This window comes from Coturnix japonica, chromosome 3 (genome assembly GCF_001577835.2).
Source record: "Coturnix japonica isolate 7356 chromosome 3, Coturnix japonica 2.1, whole genome shotgun sequence".
NCBI classification, from domain to species: domain Eukaryota; kingdom Metazoa; phylum Chordata; class Aves; order Galliformes; family Phasianidae; genus Coturnix; species Coturnix japonica.
In genome coordinates, this window is record NC_029518.1 from 83,107,693 (window position 1) to 83,135,233 (window position 27,541).

The 27,541-nt window shown below is 38.2% G+C and overlaps 1 protein-coding gene across 16 annotated transcripts in view; it reads right to left on the reverse strand.

The window, feature by feature from the left end:
• DLGAP2 (DLG associated protein 2) overlaps positions 1-27,541 on the reverse strand; it is a 454,289-nt gene that overhangs the window by 24,376 nt on the left and 402,372 nt on the right. For all 16 annotated transcript variants that reach the window (XM_015859338.2, XM_032443246.1, XM_032443247.1 and 13 more), the window contains 2 exons: positions 11,008-11,351; positions 968-1,053 (listed from right to left, as the gene is read on the reverse strand). In XM_015859338.2, the coding sequence (XP_015714824.1) occupies positions 968-1,053; positions 11,008-11,351 (430 nt within the window). The remainder of the gene's footprint in view (positions 1-967; positions 1,054-11,007; positions 11,352-27,541) is intronic.

The window sequence follows — 27,541 nt, forward strand, 5'->3', positions numbered from 1 at the left end:
TGGAAGCAAATATTGATTTATTCTCATCCCACATTATTCTCATACAACAAAATAACACGCATCATTACTAAGTGAACTGGAAATAACCAGCAGAACTGCAGGGTTGCATCTCCTGGTAGAAGCCTGTTAAATAAATTTATAAAAACCCTCAAATATTAATGACCATAATTTGATAAAATCTGAAAATCTGCTAAATTAGAGAATTTTGAGAATTCTTTAAAAAGAAATGAAAAATATTAATGGCAGGTTTAAGAGTTGCTTTGTTTTATTTTACTTACCTCCTAAGACGACCACTAAATGTTAAATTTTTTATGGCGGTGTACCACAAAAATCATTTGAGAGAAGATTTGTTTGAAAAAGTTAGATAGACAAAGAAAGATTATTTGTGAAATCTTTTCACATCTAGACCTATTGTTTCAAATTACTTCTAGTCAATGATGGTAAAAGGCAATTAGCAGTCAAATACTATCTGACAGCTGCCGTGAAATGAGATAATGGTCCCAGGCTGGTGCTTAACAGGCAGTGCCTGCTAGGGATAACTGGTGGGCTGGTACGTTGCCTGACAGTGCTACAGAGCCAGATCAGGTCTGAACAAGTGGAAAGCTGATTCCAGTTAACGATACATCCTAACCATTGCTAGAAGGATTGGGAAAGCCTAAATCAGCACAAGATCCCAATATACATCTCTGTATTTTTATTTTTTGAAAATACGAAAGGGTATTTATTAATCCACCATTTTAATTTGAAACTTTCACTTCCTTCACTACAATTAAAAACAGTAAAATTAATGCAATATTAAACAACTGCTACTTTTTCTCTACAAATTTTGCCAAACAACCAGCATGCAAATAAGAAACTTGGCTTTCTGAATTATTTAGAGGCAGCGTTTGCCAGATGTTTGTTATTAACACTGTTTACAAATGTACTTTTATGAAAGATTACAGATTTTTGTAGGCACTCGAATTACCGTTTTTCATCTTCCACTTGTATTCCAACAGAGTGGTATTCCCTCAGGCCTCTGCTCTCAGTATCTGAATCAGTTGCTGTTTCCACCTAATTCAAGAGAAAAGATACATCTGCAGAGTGAACACCAAAAAGGCAACAATACCTGCACTTATTTAAAATAAGTTCCCTCTCTTACTGCTGTGAAATATCCAACAATAAATAAATGTGGTAAAATTTGATAGGACAAGGGGAAATGATTTCAAACTAAAGGAGGGAACATAAGATTGGATATAAGGAAAAAGTTCTTAACAATAAAAGTGGTGAGGCAGAGAAGACTGCCCAGAGAGGTGGTGGATGCCCCATCCCTGGAGACACCCAAGGTCAGGCTGGATGGGGCTGTGAGCGCCTGATCTGGGTGTTGGTGTCCCTGTTCATAACAGGGGGTTGGACAGGATGGCTTTAAAATGTCACTTCTGATTCTGTGATTCTATGAAATAAGTGTTCAGCCTGGTACCATTGCTTTGGTGCCATGTTTTATAAATCTCTGCACAATTACTTCTGTTTCACTGTGCAATTCTTTATTTCAAACCTAAGCAGATGCAATTATTCAGTCCAGTGGAAGCAGGGAGTAGGTTTAGCCTGGCAAAGCTGTTCTTAGAATGAAGAATCCACAGGACAGTACCTTTTTATATTAGAGTAAAACAGTCTCTCATTATAGTTAATGATTTACAAAATAAAATAAAATCTCAAGTAGCCCCATAAACCTGCAAGTGATAAAAAGAAATGCTGCAATGAAATTTTATCGACAGCTGCGTTGACAAATATAAAGCCATTTAAATGACATGAAGGATACAGCAGAATGCCCTATGCAACCTTTTTTAATGACATGGTTCCAAAAATCCTACATCAAGCAAGTAAACTATGCATTTTCATGGTATTCCCATCTGAAATACGCTCTCCAAAATACATTCACAGTGCAGTTTTCTTCATAAGTGAGACCACATTGCTACTGTAAGTTTCAGTGGGATTTTATATAACAGTCCCCACCACCACACCACCCCCAGGTCTCTGACACAGACACAGTGAGTGCTGTGCTATGCAGACTGTATTCTTGGAAGAAAGGAGAGCTAGGAAGCAGCAAGTGTAGAATTAATTATTTTTTGAATTAAATGTTCACTGTTAAACTAGAAAGAAATTATCAGCAAGCAGTTTTTCTACATGCACAATCTATGGGTGCAGTCAAAGAGTATATCTGATGATGAAGATGAGGAGCCCAATGGCCCAGCTGTCTCTCAGCTGCATGGTCCCCATCTCAGCAGCATTTTGGAAGGATGCAGAGAAAATGTGGACAGTGGGTGAGATGTGAATGTGCATACGGACTCTGTATCTGGAAGAAGCTAAATGCTGGTAACGTCTCATTCAATTTTAAAGCAGCAGTTCCATATATATTTATGCCAAAGGGAATTCCAGCCAGTAATCAGTGTGTATGGGTATTTACCTGGGTATGGGTATTAGTAATTTTTATGAAATGCAGAAACTCTTTTTCAAGGCTAGAACTATTCAGTGTTGCATCACACATAGGCTTGCAGAAAGCTCTGGTTACCAGTGGAGTAGCTGTTAGGGGAAAAAACCATCTCCCAGCAGTTCTATCTATTCAGCATGAATTCACACTGTTCCCACCCACCACAGGAACTGCATGGAAGATAGCAACATTCACTTGGACAGGCAGCACACTGAGACAACTATTTTTTTCTAAGATATCAGAGATTTGGTAGCAGTCTCCAAGATTTGTTGTTGTCTGCATAAAAAGAAAGATCCCTCCCATCAGCAGCAGTGAAAAAGAGCCTCAACTACAGAGGTAGGTGATTTGGGAAAAAAAAAACAAGAAACAAACAAGATGTCAAACAGGCATGTTAGTTTACTAGTCAAGGTGGATTTGGCCACCATGTGGGTGAGAAGTTTGAGCTGCGCTTGGAGGGTTACCATCTCCTGAAAGAACGTTGCTACAGGCAGAACAGCCATACAGTCCATTTTCTTTGATCAAAGGATAGCTATCAGAAAATATATACTTATTTAAATTGTAAAAACCCCAAGAGAATCTCAGATTCAAGAAGAAGTCTAGGAACTCACCAAGCTCTTTCAGGGTTTTGAGGTAAGCTGGGTATAAATTATCTTCTTCATAAAGAATGCTAATCAGAAAATGAGGTGAATTGAATGGGGATAAGAATGAGACACAACCAGGCATCCCCCCATCCCTCAAAGAGAAAAGTGGGACAAAAAAATCTGCAATTTCTACTATTACACATACAGAACCGGGCAGTTTGGAAGGTGAAACTAGACATCAAACATGAACAGTTAGGCAAAGACTGAAGAAGAGACTGGGTCTTTTTGCACAGCCTCAAATGGCAATACTCCCAACAAGGTCAAATGGCAGTCTTAAGGAGAGTCATAGCGGAACTGATCATGATTGGCAAGTCTCATAGCATATAAAGGAGGAAAGATATTTTCATAATGAAAGCTCTCCCTTCACTTTCCCAGATATTATTGCTAAGTGTAACATCATACAGTATGGAATATCCCTTTGGTTGGTTTAGGTCAGCTGCCCTGGCAATGTCCCCTCCCCATCTTGCCCATCCCCAGCCTCCTGGCTTTCAAGGTGCTGTGCCAGCACTGCCCAGAAATAAGCAAAACCAAAGTGCCATATCAGTGCTCTCCTAACTACAAGTGCACTGCACGGAAGTATATGGGCTACTGTTGGGAAAGGTACCTCTGTCCAAGTCAGATCCAGTGCCGTCACTACACCTGGACTGCTTTGAGCTGCAGTTATGACCATGTTGGATTCCATAAACAAGAAAAGGTCCATATGGAGAAGATCAATTTGGCCATTTGATATTGTTGGAATGAAGCAGGAAAACCGGCAACACACACTTTTCCTCTGTTTTGCATATCAAAAGCATGTCTGCTTTTGCCAGCTACATTGTTTGGTTTAATAACAGACAGCATATCTTCCTTTGAGCTCTGCTTCTGAGGTGTGGAGGCTAATTTCACTTTCTTTCTTCACTTTATTGATGTAACACGTCCAGGAGCAGTTCTTTTCATTTGCCTATTTTCAAGTGATTTCTTACAGGTATTTCACTTAGAAATATATCCTGAATAATCTGCTAAAAATGTAATTGACACTTAGAATTAGAAACACAAAGGAAGTAATCTATCCTAAAAATTGATTCAAAACAAAATTATCAGGAAAATGATGTCCCGGGTATCAAAATAGAAAGGACATTATTAGGTACTTCTAAATATAAACTTGCGACAAATTATCCTTACCTACAGCTTGCCAAAAGTGACACTAACTAAACGACCTCACAACTGCTTTCATATTTTAATGCTTTCCTGTCCTTACTGCTCTTTGTAGCAGCAAGAGAATGCCAAATATTATCTTTCTGTGCAATCTAGGACTGCAAATATTGTAACAACCAGGCTAGATTCAAGTGAGCAGAGGAGGAAAAGACTTGTGTTTGGTTTTATTGTGTGGATCCAGAAACTTAAAAATGTTGTACTAGATCTGTTATTATCTGCAATTCATTATAATCTTAGTACTCACATTGACTCTAAAAGCCTTAATATTTGAAAACTGAGCTACAATCTCAGCAAAACGTGACAAATGGTTTGTCTATCTGGTCATGAGGGAATCTCACAAAGAAAGGGAAATAAATTACCAGAAAATGACCAAAAGCAGAAGAATGAGAGTAGCTCTAAACTATCAGGTTATCCTTCCTCTCCTTGCAAACAAGGAATTAAGATCTCCTCAAAAATATGGCTCTTTATTATCTGAAAAATGTCTTATGGGCTAATACTATGACATTTACAGTAGGTAAATTGGTGCATTTAGGATAACTTTGGTATTAATTATCTTTCCCAAAGACAATAAAACTCTCCACTGTTTTTTGCTGCCAACACAGGGAAGAGACAATTATATGAAATCTCTGTGATCAGTCACTACTGACTAATCCAACTCAAAATGTGAAAATTAAGTACTGGATACTGGCACTGACTTTGTAACAAATGATCCACAAGCAAACTATACTTACACAAAATTACTCAAATAAATGCAAATTAGTGTTGCAAATAACTTGTTTGTTACAATCAATCTTGGTTTGTTTATAGGCACTCCTTCTATGAAAGGATGTCTGCACTGACTAAATTATTCCTGCAAGCATTTGTAAGCTTTCCTAGCTGATAATCTTTAGAGTAATTCTTACTTTTTTGTAAAAGTATTATTCTGCTCTTAAACATAAGGACTTCAAAATAACATTGTGGTGTCCTAAAAATTCAGCCTAAGCTTCAATACGTACTGTCTGTGATGGAAGTTCAAAGTTAATATATTCAGTATTTAAGAAAAGAGATTTTATCCTGGTATTTTTTGCTTCTCTCTCATAAGCATCAGTAATATAAGAGTCCTTCAGGCCACATTATCTCTCCCCATGTAATTTGGGTTGCATTGGGAAAACAATGGGTTTTTACTGCTGTAGTCTACACGTACTATAATTAGAATTTAATAAACAATCTCTCTGCACAGGAATGACAATAATAATTCTTCTCAGTCTTGTATAGGCTTCTCAGTGATAACAAGTGAAAAGAGAAAGAAAATATTACATTTGATAACAGATCAAGTAAACCCAGTTGTGAATGTAGAAAACCACTTCGGTAAAAAGATCTCATTTGTATGTAGTGACTTCAAAGACAGAAAAATGCTTAAAATAAACTGCAGTACTAACAACTACTGCTTCCATTAACTGAGGGAATACTTTCATCAGAAGAAAAAAAGTACATACTTTTAAAAATATATTTTCAGAAATACACCAAAATATACCTATGTTTACACACTTGTGTGATTTTTGGTCTTACTACAAATACCCGTTCTGCTAGTCCAGCATTTCCCAGCAGAACACCTGGGCAAGTCAAATACCTTGCACAAAATACGTGAGCACTAACTACACAATAATATTGTACAACAGGCTGAAAACTTCCACAGCTCTTTTAAGAAAGCACTTCATGCTAAAAATGCATGCCAGAGTTTAGAAATTGGATTCATGTCAAGCCAAGATGAGGTAGTAACAACAGAGTAATGCACACAACAGTGATTACTCATAACTTTCTTGGTGCATTTAATACTTTCTGGCAAATTGTTCTGAACCAACAAATGTTCTGGAAGGAGGCATTCTGAGCCTTCCCCAATTAGAATGTCTCATTGTGTTAAGTGGCAGTTAAAAAAATGAGCTACAGTAATCTGTGAAAAGAGTAAACATAAAGATGCTGTTAAAATAACCATAGCTGTTTTTTAACTACAACTTGAACTGCTAAGCTTTTTAACAAATGAGGATGTTAAAATGCAACCACTGGCTAGGAAATCCACAAATGGAATAAGCCTCATACATATATGGGTCTTTAAACTTAAGACCAAAGTCTTTAACTTCAAATGTCAAGTTATGGCCTCTCACCATGGACGTGCTATAAAAACTTTCATCACCTTCTGCAAGCACAGGACTTCACACACTCATCTTCCACAAAAGTCTGGCAAGTATCCTATGAGGATCTCATTGATTTTAGGATAACCTCTAAACCTTCGGATCATTTATGATTCAAATACCAGTAAAATAAAGGGAATATTTCTTCTGATTAGTATGTGTACACTGCAGAAGAGCACTAGCAAGAATTTGATAACCAAAACAGTACAGAGAAAATGTAAATGCTCTTCTCAGTAAGAATTCCATGTACATGTACATTTATGGTTGGACTTGATGATCTTAGAGGTTTTTTCCAACCTGGGTAATTCTATGATTCTATGATAATTCTATGTAGAATGTTATGCCTTATGGGGAAATTTTAGTCTGGAGCTTTGGTACTTCTTGAAAAAAATTTTAATAGAAGATAGTAATGTCATAATTTATTTATCTATATCTAAATTTCTATTTATATATAAAATTGTCTAATGGATATATTTATAATGCAGAAGATGATGCAACAAATTTAGATGGCTAATTGTTGCACTAATTCTACAGAATTAAGCTTTTGATATATGAGAACTTGTTATTAAAGAAAACTGAGGGAAGAAAACCCAACACTCAACCGTAGACACTTTGAAGAGTGATAAATGAAGTTAATGGAGTCCATTCTCTACAATTAGAGCTCATCTTCACAAATACCATCATGAACTTGTCTCCACACTTACAAGATTTATTCCCATATTGTCTACTTGCATGGTTTCTGATTATTTGGAAAAGCCCTGACATCTTTTAAATAGAGAAGAAACAAAGGTAGGCATATTTTGAAATATTTGAAATAGAAATTAATTTCCTGGTGTTTTTTCATTTATTTCACTTAGGTGGCTCTTAAAGCAATGACTTCTGTTTATTTCCACTGAAATTACAAGAGATACCAAGAAGAGTATAACACTATTTGATAGAGCAAATTCTCAGCTACAAAACCCTATTCTTCAACATTATCACCACCATTGGCTATGCATATTATGCTTTATCTTCAGCGCTGAACAAGAGCCTGCATGTCATTCTCATTAAAATCTGCATGTCCATCTGAATTGAATCTCACACTTTTGTTTTGTACACACTTTTGTTTAGATGCCATTTTGCCAGACTTCTCCTCTGCTGCCATCTGTCACATGGCAACAAAATGTAATGGAATACTGGTGGAAAGATTTATCCCCAACTTCCATAACACCAGCATCCACCTCTAATGCCATGGGCAACATAATAAAACTGCAGACATTACTTTTGGAGCAGCCCACGTACAGCCCTAATGCTTTTAATTTGAAATGGTCTATAGCTAGAGCATTTCTTGAGTATGAATCATTAGCATAAACACAAGGGTATGCTAAAGAGCAAAGAATAATCCTACAAGTATATATTAATAATAACCTCTCTCTTCACTTACTGGTTACTCTGGGCAATCTCTACCCTGCATTTTAATTCAAATACTGTGATAAGTCTTCATCTTTCATGACAGAAGACAGATATGAAGAATACAGTTACTAGCATTACTGGAGTTTAATTCTTTATTGTACACATATTCTTCAGAATGTTGACTATACTTTTAATCTGTAATTTGCAATCTGCTTGATTCTGAGAATCAGCAGTTTTTCTCTGATGTATCTGAGAATATTCCTCTTTGTTTAAACATGGTAGTTAAGAAAACAATACGAAAATCCAAACCAACAGCTATTATTCTTTTTGGAACAGCTTTGTTTCTGAAGCTTTTTGTTGTGCAAAATTCTCATGTGGGATAGGGATAACATTCCATGAGATGGGTTACCATGGCTGAATTGTCCTTTGTCCTTGTAAATTGGATGTGACTGTCAACTTATAGTAAGTTCAATGCTTTCCTAGTGAGTTGGGCTCTCTGCGCATGTATATACCAATCCTATGGCACCCATGTAATACACTGGGACTTTATAAAAGGACTTCTGTTAGTGACACGCACGCTATGCAGACCACATATCCCAAGGACAAAGCAGCCCTAGGCTGGGTCTGCAGCAATGTCATGTGCAGCGCTGGTCATTCTTTGTGCCTTGCTTTTGCTGTGTGAAGTTCTGTTGGCAAGCATTCTAACATTAATGCGTTAAAGGAATGAAACATCAAAAAATCCACAAATTAACCATCCTGATAGCAAAATAATTAATGCAAATAAATGCAAATCAAATGCATTACCCTGGCATGGCATGCTAATGAGAAAACAAGTCATTTAGTCAATCAAGGAAATATGCAAATAAAATACATCCTTTTCTGAGGTTCTTTGATGCAGAAGTCTAGAAGAAACAGTTTGGCTGTATTCTGGGGACATAAATTACTATTTATGTAGTTTGTGATTCAGGTACATTACCCTGTGTTTTATTTTGTTAACACTAAGCAACGATAATATGACAAGATATATTTTCAACTTAGAAATGCTGCAGAAAGGTATTTTTCACACTAATGTGAAGTTTGAAACTTACTGCCCCCTGAAAAAACCAACCAACCAAACAAAAAAACAACAAAAACCAAGCAACCCTAAATTAAAACACTCTACCAGGATGCTGTGTTAAGACTAACTTCACAATTTTAACCTTATCTAACACAGCAGCCAAGTAATCTGTACTTCTCACAAGATAACAGCTCATCCTTCTAGGATGCTTGACTGTTTTGGTGTGCACATCTGAGGGCCAGCATTATGGGCTAGGCCCCAAATGACCATCGATACAGAAGATCCGCTGCCTCCATGTAGATTATTGCACAGGTATTTTTCCAGACTACATGCACTTATTATTAAACACACCAAAAAACAAGGAGAGCTGGAGCCAGGTGAAAATTATTGGACATCACCTGCAGTAAGAAACAGGATGAAGGGATGTGATCAAAGTTTTAGAATTAATTGTTGAAATAACAGGACTGACTGAAGCAAGGCACAATATTGTTAAGTATCGCTGCTGCACACAGCTGCTGTAAAAAAGAGATAAGAAGAACAGTAGATACAGTTCCCTTCTGAAGAGAAAAGCTTCAGGTCAGGGGGTAAAAGTTACTAAAAAGGACTTGCTGCTTTTTTCATCTTTTTGCCATTATCTTCTAAGTCCCTTCTCCAAACAATTTAGTATACACTAATTACTTTGTAAAACCTTTAAAAAGTAGTCATCTGCATATTTTACCATCACTTTTAAATTGAATTCTGCATGAAAGCCAACACTTTTATGCTGAGAAACTGGCAAGCAGCTTGCTGACAAAGCCTAGGTATTCCTGCCTGTCTAATATGTTCTGGGGCAGTGAAATTAAACTGCATTGTGATATTAAAGTTCAGTCAGTAGCTGTGGATTACTTAAGCCAAATATTTTTCTCTGATTTCATCTCAAAATTAATGGAAATGGAATCCCTACTTTTTAAGAAAATAATAATTATTTCTTAAGTTCACAATTACTTTAATAATTATGCTCTGTCAGTAAAAATCATTCTGATTGAGGAAGAAGCATGGAATTGTTGNTATTCACTTCTTTGTAGAGGAACAGTCGCTCACTGGGCTTAATTACATGGACTATCACCCTCTCCAGATCTAGGCAATGTCTGTAACTATGCCAAAACACATGGCATTTCTGCTGCAGTTCATCTCACAAAAGTAGAAAGTCTTAAGGCAAAAGTGAACCCTATGATTTAAAAGGGGGTGTTCTCAAAATTAAAAGCAGAGTAGAAGCCCAGATTTCCATCCACTCCTGTCTCCAGTGATTTTTTTTGTCAAGTTCAACTTTCTGGTTTTTATTGCTACTTAATAATTCCTAAATGTTTTAATAAATTACCACTACAATCCACCCAGTGCTCTCTGTTTAACAGAAGGAAGACCACGCAACATCTGCACTGGGAACCATTTCATTCACTGGACACAGCACCGCATGGCTGACCTTTCCATAGCCTGACAGATATTTTTGCAAGGTGTGGTTATGTGATGGACAAATGGAGGAATACTGAGAGGCTGCCCTTACTGACGTGATTTCTTCACAGGGCACCCAGGCCTATGCTCTAACTACACCAGCAAGTTTCCTGTTTTTCCTTGATACCTTCTTCCCAGAAGAGCAACTGTTATTAAAAGGAGAGTGGTGGTGTTCCTTTTAGGTAGAATTAGGATCCAGCAGCATCACGCATTTTCCAAGGTCAAGAGTGAAAGATAATGGAAAAAATACAGTGAAGCATTTTAAAGCGGGCATAATTCTATAAAAAGGACTGAATTCATAGAGGGAAGGAGATGAACATGCTGTTCACCTGTAGCTCTGCAGTATAATTTTCATATCAAGTGCTAATGACAGGTAACCTCCCTAGAGATTTATTCATTCATTTTCTTCCAGGTACAGCATATCAGCTGAAGACTTCCCTGCACAGCCACTTCGCCATGATGTGAATTACAATTAATGCCGAGCAGCCAGGGGTTGTTTGTTAGATTATTAGAGCCGGTGAAGCTGAATGACTCATTCTATGCTACTTAGAAGAAGAAGGCAAGCAATTCATCACTGAACAGATATTAATGATAGGCTACCTGGATCCCTATGGAGGAACGCCGGCTCTTAAGGAACTCCTCTGCTTTAGTCACCAGGATGGCCTTGTCGCTGGTTCGGATGGAGGCACTCTCCGACACATGGCGCTGGGCAGCTGCAGTCTCCAAGGCTAGGTTCATGGCCTTGTTGCTGTCCAAGCTGTCTGTGGAGTTGTACATCCCTCGCCCATCCTGGGGCCACGGGGACATCCGCTGGGCCCGGCTGTCATGGTACGCATCCTGGGTGGACTCTGTGCTGCTCTGTGCTGTCACTGAGATCAGTGGCTTGGATGTGGTACGTGGGGGTACCGGTGGTGGGGTTTTTTTGTAACTTGTGTAAGTTACAGCTATGGATAGAACAAAAGGAGAAAATAAGGGGGGGGGGAGAGAGGGGAAAGGGGAAATCATTATTAACCAGATGGAAAATTCACAGCATTTTCTCTATAACTCTAAGGTTATGCTATTGAAGACAGTGCAACACAGTGCTCCTTGTGAACCTCACTGTTAGTCAGAAACGTATCCATAGCAACATTTCATTTCAACCAGGTGGCAATGAGACTCCCATTACAGCGAAGATGAAAGGGAGTTAGTGAGGATATGTGTATCTGTCTGAGCCTCAAGGCTGGGTTGGGTAGGGACGTGTAGTGCTGCTGAGGTGGCTCCCCCATCGGATAAAACTGATGAAAGAAATAAAGGGAGAGGTTTTTTCCTACTTTCAATCTGAACTGTGTCCCTGTTATTGATATGGTGCATTAAGAAAGTAATGTCAAGATAGTGGAACAGAACAGAAACTTCTACTTCGTGCCACACTTAATCATCTATAAGTACTTCCAGTAGAACTGGCTAGTTGGACAAGAAGCCTGTGTTTTAAAAATATTCATGATTTGAAGAAAATTTAGGCATGCAAACATTTTCATAATAGCTGAAAAGCTACTAGATACTCGTACAACAACAAAGAAATATAAATTATACCCAAAGCAGTGACATTCTATTTGTTATCCTGCAGCATGCCTTAAATCCTTAGAATGTACACTGAAGAAAGATAGATTTAAATGCAGAGAATATGGAAATGCAGATATAAAAATTGGCCTGAAATGTGGAGAGAACTGGATGCAGATGAGCAGAACTAAGAATTTTAGCATAATAAGCACAGGAAGTCTGAAACTGTTTTGGTGTTGATCCTGTCTAGAAGTAGAAGGGCCCCTAAGGTATCCAATGGAGCTATACAAAATTCAGCCAACATTGCCTACTTACAAAATGTTTGAAATTTCATACATAGATATTTAGTGATTAATATCACATAGTTATTTTATCATAGATTCATAGAATGGTTTGGGTGGGATGGGTCCTTTAAGACCACCTAGTTTCAACCCCCCTGATGTAGGCAGGGACACCTCCCACTAGACCAGGATGCTTGAAGCCCTATGGTATCTTATTGCCTAAGCCCACTATACCATTTTTGTACTATAAGCATTTCTGGTATGAAAGCATATTTATCCCAAAACACATGCAGTCATAAAATTCATAAAATTAGTGACTGACACAAAATTGCATTGTGATATACTAACATCCCCCTCCCCCCCCCCCCCCACACACACATTCCTGCACAGAAAAATCAAGCCTAATTCACATCCTATATAATTATAGAAACATAAAGAAAATTATTACCGTTCCCTATATAAAAACAAATCTGAAGTAGCACACACAGAGATCAAGATAAAGAATGATTTCACAAAAAGGTTTGCCTTTTTCAGGTGTCATTAAAAGCATTGGACATTGCAAGGGTTACTTGGTTAACCTTGGAATAGGGATTAATTGAGTCCAACAGGGATCCTAAAAATCTTCCTGCTATACAGACATGAGCTGATGAGCAGTGAAGTCAGGAGCAGCACCTTTCCAGTTGTGCTGGAAGAGGAGGCTACATTGCAGCACTCTTGGGGGAAGAGGAAGCTTTAGGAATTTGCTAGTACCTGGGACTGCAGAGCCTGAATCATGAAACAAGCACATGGAAAACTGAGTCTAGAGAAAGCCGTTCTGAAATTTTGATTCTTGATAATAATAATAAAATAGTGATCATAAATAAAAGAGAGTGAGGCAGAACTAAGAAGTGAAAACCTTCATTTGAAGCACGGATTGAATTACTACTGATGCAGCTCAATTCTGGTAGAGATTTAAAGAGTCTTGCTCTGAGCTAAATTGCTCTACCAGTGAGACAAAGCTCTTCAGTTTCAGGGATGGTGTGTGTTTTTGAAGTGCAGTTTTATTGTCCTATCGCAAATCTTATCTCCTGTCAGTTTTGTAACCAGCAGTTAAGAAGTAAGAAAAAACCAATATTTTTCAGCCACTTCAGGGAATACGGAAAGCTCATGAAAGAAGGGAAAGTCTGTAAAGCTGAGAAATTAAAACAGTGTCTTATGAGCATAAGTAATGCCTCTAAGTAATGTTTCCACTAAGTGAGCTGCCATAATGCTGTGCCTTCAGTTCCCCCTGCAAATGTAGACGCAACTATTCAGAATGCTGTGAACTGTTAGAAATAGAGAAAATGGGATGAAATGGGTTCAGGGAAATCCAGATATGGAATCTAATTTTATCTATAGCATAAGACAAATTGCCTTATAAACAGCTTACTGTCTTATACCAACTGTCTTCATCCAAAAGAATAGCAGAATAATGAAACATATGGTGAATGTGATACTGAAACATCACAAGGAAATACATCCCTGCTGCATATCACTCTTCTGTCTAATTAGCATCATTGTGAAAAATGTTCAAATTGCACAGCAACCCTTTATACCTACTTAATTTCTATTTCCATTTTTTAGAAAAGAAAGATTCTCCTTGTGGCAAAGTCAAAAGAGTCACATGCTCAGCATCTGTCTCTTTTCTTTCTTTTTTGTTTCTACTCCTGTCTCCCCTCCTCCCCCTCTAAGGATTGAGTCTGATTTTGGAAGTTTCCCATTATTTCAGTGGAGTAATACATCTCAGTTCCACCAAGTCTCACAGCTACTGTGGCATTCTGGTAAGGATTTGATCATGAACATTAAGGAAGAATTAGGAAAAAACCCCACAACCAACAAAAAACGTCACACAGGTAAACCCAGATATTCAACATGGAGAAGAAAACAGTGGAAGTCTGAAAGTCTTTGAAGAAACTGCGTACATATTAGCTGCTAAATATGGCAGAGAGAAATCTGATTAATTTCTAATTTTAATTTTTTCATTGGGATCAAATATTGAGGAGGGAATAAAAAATCCATCTCAGCACAGTTAACGAGTTCATACTTGGAACAACAGTTTCAGAGTCACAGAAATCTGGGACTAATCTGAGACTAACAAAAACAGGTAATGGGATGGAGGTATGAATTTGCAAGGCAAATCTTAACACCAAATTCAATCTGTTTCAATCACTCAAGTGATCCCAGAGAGGCAAATGAGATAACTTAGATGGATAATGTGACCAAGACTGGTCTTAGATAAACTGGAAGTGTATGTTACTGGCTTAAGGGTAATTAATAAATTTGGAGAGTCCTACAGGAGTAACTGGCCTACTATTCCACAGGTTACTGGTCATGTTTGTTCTTATGCTTCCAATAAATAATTGTTGTCTAATGGTTGGAAACAATAAATTTAATGTCACTTTCAATTTTATTATTATTATTGTTGTTATTTTACAATTAATTACTACGCCAGTGAGTGTCCCTGTTATCCTGTACTGTCTTTTTGGATCTGCTTCTGGCAGTCATAACCACCATATACTATACATTAAAAAATATATATTTTTCCTAATAGGAAATGAAATTCCTTTTTGTTCCTCAACCTTTCCTTATGCTGAGGGAGAGGAGCTCCTGTCAGCTTTGCATGATTTGCTACTGTGCAAATTTTACTGGCCTTAGTGCTTATTAGTTGGAAGTAAGCACATGAAGCCTGCTTGATGTTTTGGTTCACCAGCCTACAAACACCACAGCATCTGTCCCAGCACTGAGAGTAGTACCTAAGTCTTCCTGGGGAACTGAGACAGAAAACCAAAGTTGAATAATGCAGATGGGGATGAAGGATAAAGATGCTTGTTGTCAGACATAGAGGGACAAGCTGGGAGTCAGGGCCAGCACAACAGCTTGGGGGGAATTACATCATGAAGATGTGGAAACAGGAGGGCAGAACCGCCTCTGTATGACTTCAGACTTATTTCAGTTGTGGACAACAGCATAAGCAGGGCTTTGTATTTTGACATACATCAGTCCTGGAAAACATAAATCCTGGATAATCTGTTGTTTCTGTGTCTCACAGAATGTGATCTGAGATTGCTGATTTTATTACTTTTCATCACAATTTTCTGAGTAGGCTTTGTGGGCCTTGCTGAAATTTCTCCTGCTGCTGGGGGGAATGAGGCTCAAGCTAAGGAAAGCAGCACCATTCTACCTCACTGTTGATCAATTTGAAAATCTGCAGCTTCTCTGAAATGCAAAGATAAAAAGAGCAGAAAGCACAAAACACATCATTTGAACATTTAAACTAAACATAAGGGGAGCTGTGAGAAAGAAATTGAATTTTCCTTCCTGTTGTATCCAAAGGATGTCTTAATATAGCGAGTGAAATTTATTTTTTTGCCTTGTTTAATAAAGCAGGAAAAATTATTTTTGGAGATCGGAGGATACAGTCTGTCTCCATCTGTTAGCTAATAATTGTCAACAAAAATGACAAAAATGGCCCAAAACATTTTTCTAACTGTAAGGATATTTCAGATTTCCATTTGAACCAAAGTAGTAACTGTTCAGGTACTTGCTTGACCTCACTATAAACACGTGCAATCAGCCCCACTGGATATTCCTTTATGTACACTGATAGACAATGGAGAGAAAACAAAGTGCTTCTGTGTTGTTGCATAGTGGGCCAGAAAAAATCAAGATGAAAACCAATTTCCTGATCATTCTTAATTAACTCGAAGTTTTTACTTAGCTGATACACCTGGAAGTGGAACATCCTTCTGAATCTGCACTGCATTTGACTAAGCCCGTGTTAGGTTGCTGTTGCTACAGCCATAGAAATAAGTCAGTTTCTTGTTCCATGTTTCAGTGCAAACACAGCTTGTATTAGAAATAAAATTACTAAAATAATTCAGTTCAAATATAACTTCAGGTTATCTGTAGTGATTCTGAGACAAAAGGCAAAAGGAGAGACTTGACATGTCTGATGAAATATCAGTGGCTGTAGGTGACATTCAGAACACCTTTCAAAAGGCAGCCTTTTAATAAATCACCACTGTTGGTCCATTTACCAAATACAATCACCTGAGGGGTTTTCACAAATCAATATAACCACTAAGCACTTAGTCAAAATAACATTATTTAGGCTGAGATCACAAAGTTAACTGGATGATGAATTTACATGAAAGCGCCATCAATTAAAGGGAACAGTTGTCCCTTATGACACAGGGCAGGAGTAAACTGGATTTTCTGTTTTGTAAGGAGGTTTATTCAGAAGGAGGATAATTGCTCTGCAGGGAGCATGGAGCTGCCTTGGAGGCAGAGCTCCCCAGGGCACACTGCTGCAGGCAGCCTGGGTCTCTTTGAGGGGCACACCGAGCTGATGCTAGGTCTCCTCCTTCACACAGAGAAGGTGAATGCTAGCCCTGAAATCATTTCAGAAGAGGAAAAAAAAAAAAAAAAGAGTCCTTCTTGTACTGAAAGCCTGCAACTAAATGTGACCATGTTCAAAAAGATTATTCAGCTGTCAGATAGCCTTTTGACTACTCTGAACACTGCTCTAGCAAAAGGTTTTTACAATCCCAGCTATCATGGCTTTTCTTGAGCTGCCTTTAAGTCTGTTCATTATGTGCCCTCATGGTCAACAAGACCTCTGATACACTTCTAAAATATAAAGATACTTGTGGTTGTGTAACAGTTACTTCTCCAAGAATGATGAATGTTTCAAGACCATTCCGAAATAAAAAAGGACTTTTGAGTGAAGGTGTCTCCTTATCCACAGGGACAACAAATTTATTTCTCACTAAGAGAATAAACTCTTTGATGTTTTTACTACTGAACTATGCATGCCAAGATTAAGAACACGAGTCCAGACTGAAAAGAGAGGTTGTTGTGTTACACCTTTATATGTGACTATGGTCAACTCACATTATACACTGGTCACCAATGAGAAACATGATTAAAAGAATGTGGTGACAAGCAGGTCAGTATAATTTTTACAAAGCAAATCTGGCTTTTCCTAAAATAAAATTCTGAAGTGCTAGAAGGAGGTTTCCTCCTTGATTAGTTATACCTTTAAAGTTCACTCAAAATGAGATGATTTAGAAATGCTGAGTTTTGTCATGTGTGGCTTCTGGCTCCTTTATTTTAAGTGACAAGCTGGAATAAAGGGCAAAGGTTAAATTAGTCTGTTTGGATTCAGTCAGCTATTTTAAATACGTGCCATCGCTGGTCACTTAAAAGACACACATCTTTGATTTGGACCTGCTTTGTTTCTTCAGTGCCAGAGCAAGATGTGCTCAGGCTCTTGAAGGCTTTACATAAATAAATGTTTTGCTCCATTAGCTGAAACTATGCAGTGCTATCTGAACATAAATACCAGTTCTCCAAAACAGTACTCAAACAACCACTTAATACTTAAATTGAAACAATGGCTGCATGTGAGCATAGGGCCGTCCAGCTCTCCTCTTTGCTGCTCCCTGGGAAGATGCACACTTCTGCTTTTTTCTTTGCTAGTGAATGATCATGGCACTTCTGAGGGCTTTTCATGCTCAAGTGTCTCTCCATTTGCAAGGTTATGAGAGTAGTTTTTTGAACTGTAAGGAGATTCAAGCTTTGTGAAAATTAAACTTACCACTGTCTCACTGTGATTGAAATTCAAGAGATAATTTTGTTTTTAAATAAACTGATAATTTCAGTCTAGTCTGTGGTTAATGTTTCTCAAACAAAATCAGATGGATAATTTAGTTGTTACTGTATCTTCCCACTTCACCTCTTTTCCTGTTCTGCTCTCCACAGTAAATCCTGGTCAATATAGGAGCCAAGTATCTCCACTTCAAAATACAGAGAAAATATCTGTATACCTGGATACCTGTAAAGAATTCTGTTTCTTGCTTTTCAGATTAAACAGTGAGAAACAGCTGAGGTATCTACAGTGTTATTTTTATGAGATGTTTTCTTGGACAGTCTGCTTCCGCCCAGGTGAATTTTATCAGCACATTTTATATGATAGTCTGAATTTTATTTAAGATACATAACCCAAAGCGTTCTCTAGGTGCTAACTACCTAACCTTATCTCTGATGGGTCATTTAACATGTATTATGTTTAGGTAAATCTGGATATTTTTCAGACACTAAATTCAGACGTAAAGAGATCATGGTCTCTTTCTATCATGTCTCAATATGATGGTCTCATGTTGCTCTAGTCCATGGGAGCAAAGCACTGCATTTATCCTGTGCCAATTTTTTTCAGTGGGATTTTATAGTAGCAATTGCTTTTATCATATACCTTCAAGACACAGTCAGCATTTGAGAACTACTGAGTGGAATCCATCTCAGCTCACATTATCCATTTAAAAGACAGAGCAAGTTGTCTGATCTCTGTTCTGGGGACAAATCTACTTGCATCCCTGATGTTTTACTATTATTTTTATCCTGGAAATGAATCACCCCATGCCCACTTTCTTATTTATTTTTTCTTTATTTTTTTTTCCCCATCAGTCATAAAGGAATCAAGGACAACCAGCTCAGATCAGGACTCTAATTCTGAAATGCCTAACTGGGTGAGACAAACTCCAGCCAACTGTTCTTTACCCATAAAAGTGCTGGCAGGACTCTGGTACGCACTGGGACATAATGTCTCTTCTCTTGTGGTACCTGCATTCTTTGGAAAGATGGGAACTTCATCTCACCTGCTCCCCTGTGAGCTGCTGAAGCAAGATTGTGTGGAACTTGCCTATACCAAGGGTCTTGGCCAAGTCTGACTTCCTTGCTCCTTGCTACTGCACAGCAGCTAGTAGTAGTTTGGCCAAAGGTCTCCTTAAAAGGTATTTAAAAAAAGGTTTTAAAAGGTATTAAAAACAAACCCTCTGTATTTCCGCAGTTTTTAAATTGACTGCAGTTTTAGACACTGAACTAGACCATGCTGTTTAGCCCTGTTGAAGCTGTTACTTAAGTCAGTGGAATCAGACCAATTCACACAAACTTGGGATCTGGTCCTTGATGATAACGTATTATTGATGAGGCAAGATTTGTGCTTCTAAGATATGAGTTTTTTTGTTGTTGTTTTGTTTTGTTTTTTTTTAATGTTCTTTTCAAGCTGACGCACCATGAAGACATTGATATCATACCAATCTCATACAAAATGCAGTTTTTAAGCAGAATCTGTTTCTGAACTGCCTCTGCAAAATAAAAGCTATACAGCACTGCAAAATAATGCAATTATTTGTATGACACAAAACCCCAATCGGAGTTTACGAGGGTAAGGCAAAAATTCAGGATGAGATATCTTTATAAATCTGTATGTACATTAGGTTAGACTCAATAATCACAGTAGATCCTTTTAGGCTTAACTTCTGTACATCTATCTGATTTTGCACAGGAAAGCAGCAATTAAGTGGAAATGTGACCACTAAATTTGGAATAAAGCTGGAGTCTGAAAACAATCTGCAATCTCCCAGTTAGAACTTGGTAGTAGGTTAGACTCAATAATCACAGTAGATCCTTTTAGGCTTAACTTCTGTACATCTATCTGATTTTGCACAGGAAAGCAGCAATTAAGTGGAAATGTGACCACTAAATTTGGAATAAAGCTGGAGTCTGAAAACAATCTGCAATCTCCCAGTTAGAACTTGGCAGAGAACAATATAAAAGGAATTACTGTAATCAAGCCATTCAGTGCATAAGTCATTATCTCCATATTGAGGAAACTTAAGTCTGTAGGAAGCCCATGTTACATAAACGATAAAATCTGTTTTGACAGTGTAATTAATGTTAGTTTCAAAACAGAAATGCAAATCAAACAAGACATCAAGGTCAGAAACTGTAAGACTTTGCCAGCATCAAAAGAGATGTGGGCAACACAAACCTCATGGACTGCTGATGGACTAGTTAAAAAGGGTTCTATTTTAGATCAGTTAATTAGTGAGGAATTATAGCCTAACCAGCATCCTGTAGATGTAAAAGCAAAGTGCTGACAGCTGTTTTGCCCTTCTAAACAGTTCTTACGTGCCTCTGAAATACTGAAGTTGCACTAAAAAGCGTAATCTCAGATTTTCAGTTGCAGGAAGGAAAAATACACTTGAACTATAATCTATTTACTTTACAGAATGCATGTAAGGCTTTTCAGAAATACTGGCTGCATGTCACTTCATGAAAACAGTGAGAAGCAAAGAGAGGAAAGAGCTCCAAAAATGAAAAGCTGCTGTTACTGGGTTACTGTTTTCACATTGAAGGCAACAAACATTTTGTAAATGTTTCCCAGTAGAACAGAATCAAACCAATATTTCTGCCATTCTATACTTTAAATAAGTCTCTTTACTTGACCTCCCTTGGACCCTTACCACTCAAGTAAAATAATTTCCAGAGGCCTCTTGAAATGCACTCACAGATGTATTAGGCAGGCTTATGATTGGTTTTGTTCGTATATTCTTTGTATATTCCTATTCCCATTCTTACAGTAGCTCTGTGCTTGTGATTTTCATTAGCTTTCAGTAAGGAATTCCAAACTGAGTAATATGAGAAAAACAATTTGCTCAGTTAACCTTAAGGAAGTGTTGCACTGTAGAATAATTATAACAGTATGTTATGATAATGGTCCCGCGTATAAGAATTTAAATGATTACATCATATTTTAATTAAGGATAAATGAATGACTTTAAATGATTATTTTAATCCACAGAGATCTGCAAGTCTGGACACAGTCCCAAAGCTCACTTTTGAGACTGGCAACAATACAGGCAACTGTCAAATCAAGAGATAATTTTACCCGATTACAGATGGTGTTGGTACCAGTATGGAAAAAAATACTCATAAAGCTACTTGCAGGCTCCTGGTTCTGTATTTAGGTGCAGCAAATGATGCTGTTGGATTTTGAGCTCTCAAATCTGCAAGTCAGAGTGCAGCTCTCCATAAGTCAGTTATTCCTGTTTTCAGTGGGATCAGGATTTAATCTTTAGTTTTACCCAATGAGGCAATGTAAATAGGTTTTAATTTTACTTCAGGTGTCTTAAAGTTAGCTAGCCATACTATGCCATCATTGCAGACTATTTTTATAGGTGACAGGGAGAAACAGGAACATCCAGAGGACAACTTATCTCATAAGAGATACCAATCTTCAAGGGGATAAATCACATTTCATTGACTATAATAGGACATTAATGCGATTGCCTTTGACAGCTACATTTTAGATATATGTATTAGCTGGGATGAATTTTTATAACTGAAATTTTATGTTTTTCTATTGAAGGAAAGAGACTAAGAGTGGAAATATATGTGTTTTTCTGGACACAGAACAATCCCAAAAGGTTCATTTGTATTTAATATAAGAAAAAAGAATTGCATATAAAAAGTGATGACTCATTGATATGCCCTTGATATTGCATTCACAGACTTAAAAAGCCAAATGATAGGTTACTCACTTCAAACTCAATCTCTTCCCAAGACCTTTTTGTCCTCTAGTTGCCTTTAAGAATCTGCAGTGAGCTTCTCAGAGTACTCCGGAGTTTGTCTAACCTGTACCTTCTAGTGCATGTATTTTATTGGGCTATATACTGACGCTAAACTTTGCCCCTTCCATATGCTTCATTTATAGTGTACAGAAGTACAGAGCTTTTTGGTAAGTATCCCTATGGTATTAGGTAAGTGTAAGACACCTCTGTGTAGGTAGGGGTACTTTGACTGTATTCCTTTTCAGTCAAATTCACCTAAACATAGGCATCTGATACTTTTTTTAGATGTCCTAGGCCTGTCCAGGTGGAAGCAATTCTCTCGTAGGTCCTATATGGGTATCTCAAATGGTACCACCAATTTATCTTTGAAATGTAACTGAATTTATTGTCATGAGGACTCAGACAACAAATTTGCATTAAAGCATCTATATTTAAATTACTTGATCTCGAGCCAAATCCTCCATCATTCAGCTAAATTGTCTGATCAAAGGCAAGTTCCTCTGCTTATGTGCTAGGAACATCACCAGTTTTAGCAACTTTATTTTCAGTGATCCTTAAGTAATGTTATCAAATATCAAGTTTACAAATCACTCTTCCAGGGTAGATCCAAGCCTGAACAAAATTCCGTGCACAGAAATGGAGAACTCTATACAAGCTTTGGTCAAACTCCATTTCAGGGGGATGAAAATAGAGGATGGGAGTTTCTGAAGGGCTAACAGAGGTGTGCAAGCATCTGGAGAGGTTTTTCGTAGGAATGAAATAGAGATTTTGTTGGAAGTAAAACCAGAGAGTACCACAGAATTTTTCTCTTTTAATTCTGTGTCACTTCACTCAAATATAGATATAACATTCAAATAGCAAATAACTTGCTTGGCTTCTATCATCATGACTGTCTTTTCCTAAGAAGAATCTGTGTGACTCCTGCTCGTTAGGATTCTATTTTCTTGGAAAATGCAATTTTGCAAGTTAGGTATTAATATCCCTCAGGAGAAGAACATTTGTAAACAGTGAGAATTAATCAGAACACCCTCACCATGAGACAGAAGAGTAGAGAAAGCAACCAAACTTGCTTCCAAAAAGGTCTGAAATTACAGTTTTGGAAATAGCATTACTAGTGAGTGGACATACCAGAAGTGGTACCTTGTGGGAACAAGACCTGCTCTGCCATAAAGGGATTCTTCTTTTACTTTCAAGTGAAGTAGATACAGCCTTTAAAGGTCCTTGTATCTTCACTAGGACCAACAGGAGAGGAATTATCTGGTGGCTGGACAATGTTGAAAGACTGTATGTACTGTGAGGAAGCCAGAACACAGCTCGCATCCCTGCTGTACTGAAAACATAACAAAACTGAGCGCCATTTTGTCAGCAAGCAGTCTGGTCAAATTCCAGAAAGTTATGCTTAATTAAATTAACTAATGGACCGAAACCTCTGATGGATGAAATATTACATGCAGCTAGTAAAAATTCAGATGTCAGAACTGAAAATGACCTCTCTATAGCCAGCACAGAAAACAGTGTATTTCCAGTGCATATCAAAATTATGGCTCCTGACATACAGTCCTCTAATAAAACCCAGGACTGAACATATGTCAAGCTTCTGAGAAGACTCCTTAGAGGTGTCTTTTTTCATTCACTGAGGTATACAGGAGAATTGCTGCCAGGAGGAGGGTTCTGCCTTCCATTTTAATGCAAGTCAAAGGAAGCATATGAATATTTCAGCCGGTGAAGGCTCACCCATCCTGCAGGCTTCACCCAGCAGCACAAGCACACAGGACCAAACCTCCTGCCAGCATCAAGCTAAATATATGGGCTGAGATTTACCTCTGCCACTGTTAGCTTCTATCACATCAGAAAGGCTTCAAAAACGTGTGTGGTGAATCACCTTCCTTGCCTGATATATTTTTGTTTCTTTTCCACTCCTCTGTTGTTGTTTTTTTTTTCCTTCTCTTGTAATTTCATTCAAAAAAGCAGCCTGAAAAACCTCTTTTAAAACTCATCCCATAGAACAGCTTTGAAGCCAAATTCTGCCAAGAAAGGGGACATGGGTTTCCTTTTTAATAAGAAGAACCATCTGTCTGGCAAATCTAATAGGTTATGGAGGAATTATGTCAAGCACAGAAGAGCAGGAGCAAGGGAAAGACTGTCATTTCACATTTTTTAAACTAACCATAAATGCAAGACCGAGACCTTATTTTTTACCTTTGCCTCTGCAAATCATCTGTACCAAGGAGAACAAGGGTTATAAAAAGCTGTTGGCTACTTCTCCAATTGTTTTCATGCCCCACCAGCTTGAAGAGGCCAGGCAGCCCTGAGTAGCACAGCCTTCCTCCAGTCTCAGGAAATCCCACAGATAGGAAGAGTTGCAGTGGCCTCTTGGCCATCCACTGTTGAACTTTTCAAACTGAAGACCTTGTATCACCTTCATCTCAGTGACTCCCTAGGCCATGTTCACAGTGTAGTGCGGCTATTAAACAGCAGTGCCAGCATAGCATCAGAACTCCAATATATTTAAGAGTATTAAAGACTAATGATTCTCCTAGATACACCCAGAGCAATGAAAATGATGTGTGCATATGCAAGTGTACAACTGGGCTCATTCTTTGTTAGTATAAGATTTATTCTCACAGTATAGGCACACAAGTTGGCACAGCTTCAAAGCATTAACTCAGGATCCTCAAGTGCTCCCACAGATATATGGTATATTTCCTGCAGAGAATCTGAGTGCCAGATAATTCCATCGGGCCCCAGCAGTAATTAAACAAAGTCAACAGGCAAATGATAATTGAGAAAACAGCCTTCTATATCTTTTCTGGAATTACAGTTTTGTGTGGTTTTAGATAAACCTTTTGTGGACAACACTGCAAACTATCACTTAGCAAAGGATGCCTTTGCAATCCCTAACTCTCAGCATTTATTTCTATTCTCAATATAGAGAAAACAGAAATTGTGGACGATAACTTGTGCACGTTTTTACCCATTTGGCTAGGTTTTCCTAGACAGTGCATTAGGTTAGATCTTCTTAAGCAGTCACCTGAATTAAGTATCTAATTCTTGAGAAAATTAAAAAAAAAAAACCAAAACAAAACCAAAAACAACAACAAAACAAACAAACCAACAAAAACCTACATGAATTTATTGATTTTAACAAACTTTTACAAACTTTTCTTGTAGGAACAGAAGAGTGCAATTGAATATATGTGGATACTACTTGAGGATAGAGTATGATGTCTGCAGCAGCACTGCAATAATTTATCACTGCCCCGTCAAAAGCAGTGTGCCATAGAATCACAGACTGGCTGAGGCTGGCTGAGATCTTTGGGACCATCTGGCCCAATGTCTGCTCAAGCAAAGATTCCCAGAGCAGGATGCTGAAAACCACATCCAGGCAGCTTTTGAAGATCTCTAGGAAGGGAGACATTACAGTCTACGGGGCGACCTGTTCCAGCGATTGGTCATTCTCAGAGAAGTCTTTTCTGACAGTCAAATGGAGCTTCCTGTATGTTTGTATGTCCACTGTTTCTTACCCCATCACTGGGCACCAGTGAAATGCCACTGGGCACCACTGAAATGAGACTGGCTGCATCCTCTTTACACTCTACCTTCAGACACTTATCAATGTTTTTAAAATCCCCTCTAAACCTCTTCTCCTCCAGGCTGAACAGTCCCAGCTTTCTCAGTTTTCCTCTCAGGAGAAGAATCCAGCCCTTTGCTAGACTCTCTGCAGTAGCTCCATATACAGTAGCTTGAGCTTTTGCCTGCGCTTAGTATCTTCATGTCTTTGAGAAATAAAACCAAACAACTGTAAGTACTGCCATTAGTGTTAAGATAGCAACCAGAGAATCATCCTTTTGGGGTCCGTAGGAGCAACAGTGCTATGAAACAATATAACCTCTAAACGAATTATCACATTCTTGTGCCTGTACGCTTGTAGGTACGTGACTATGCAATCACTTTAGCAACAATGAGCATTTTGTGGCTCAATATCAAACAGCCACTATAAAAATTCACCCTGCGAAGTCCCTTATTACAAAAATGGGAAGCCAAAAATAGCTTTAAGCCAGGAGAAAAGAAACCTGCAATTCCTCAGGCATTCTGAGCAATGGTATGAGTTGTAATTGAAAACTCCCTCATGAAATATGACCTTGTTTGAATTAATTGGGTTTTGGAATTACTGCTCAATAGTTCAGTAAATGTGGAATTCTCTTACATTTACTCATTGCCAGGCAGAGTCCTACTGGCTGAGAACAGTAAAATGCATGAAAGTGCCATCTCATCAGTAAGCCCTGGTTTAATAGCATGAATTAGCTGAGAGGGGGTTCATATACAACCGGTCAGAAAGGTTTTTATAATGTTGTTTTTTTGAGAAAAATGAGATAAGTCATTGAAATGGAGTGTGCCGGTCACATAGGGTGAGACTTCCCAGCTGACTCTAGTACTTCAATTCCTGCATATACTATATGTATAGAGTCTTCTTTTGAAGCTATTTCCTGTTGTCTATAAAAGCAATATTCACTGAACAGATGTCCCACCTGGGAGACGCACTTTCATGAGAAGTGAGCTAGAGACGTAGTGCCTCTCTCAATTAAGATGAATGTCCTTTATACTATATACAATACCACCACCAGGAGAAACTTAATATGTCCTCCACATTTGGATATCCAGTAATCTGGTGCTAGGATGTCCATCTGAATGGCCAGAGTCGTGTATTCCAACTTACTCTCTGAAACTGCTCTTCTGACTGGAATTTCAACATGTGCTGTTTCAATACAGAAGGTGCAAACTGGTAGCTCAAGTGTTATTCCAACTCAGCATTTCACAGCAAAACCAAACAATATCAACTGGAAAAATGGAGCAAACATTCAGAAATATTCCATAACATACAGAGTATGTCATATGCAGGACTATTTCCATATTTATAACATGTAACATAAATACGGCGACTTTCTCAGATGAAGTGGAAACAGAGTAGTTAGGATTTTCCACATCTCCTTGCTAGTCATGATTTCCTACAACAATCCAGCATTCTACAAGGATATGAGAATTACTTTTCAGTGCAATGGGTACTGCTAAGTAGGATAAAAGTGCCTTGTGGCCCTGCTCCCAGCTAGCAGGCTCTGATTCTCAACAGGACTACATGGCTAGCACTCAGTTATGCACCAAGCTGGCAATATGGCTCTGGTCATAGAATCAACAAGACTGGAAATGACTTCCACAACCATTCAGCCATCCACCCAACCCCAATATTTCCCCACTACACCATGTCCCTGAAACCATGTCCCATGGTCCTACAGGTCATTTGTGTACCTCCCTACAGTACTCTACTACACCAGCCAGGCATTGCCAGTAAGAAGCCTTAAAGATGACAGCACAGTGTATATATATGTTCATCCAAATATACCCACAAAACAGGGAAGTGAGCTGGTACTACCTGGAAAAGCGATTCAGATTTTCTGCACTCCTGAAAAGTGAAGCATATCTTGCAAGAGCACTATGTAAGGCAGTAGTAGTTAGGATGACTCCTGCACTTTGTGGCCTCCCATTCAGAAAATTAGATGTTGTCTGAGACGGAGGGATGAGGCGGCAGGCAGCGGCAGCTGGAGCTGTATTTTCTCAGCTGTACATCTGACAGCTGCGACTGGATTCAGTTCAGAGACTGAAAAGATACTCTGTCATTCGGGGCTTTTAACATGAAGTATTTTTTACCGAGTTCATTATCTCTTTACAAAATGAGACAGGATGGACAGAAATGCTCTAATCACAGAGAAATTTGATGAGCCTCTTCAGGGATCATGTGGAGCACAGTTCAAGCTTCCAGCATGCTTCCAGCACTGGCTGCCCCACTGCACTGTAACTTGTCTGGTTCATTTACCCTGGTGCAGCAGGTAG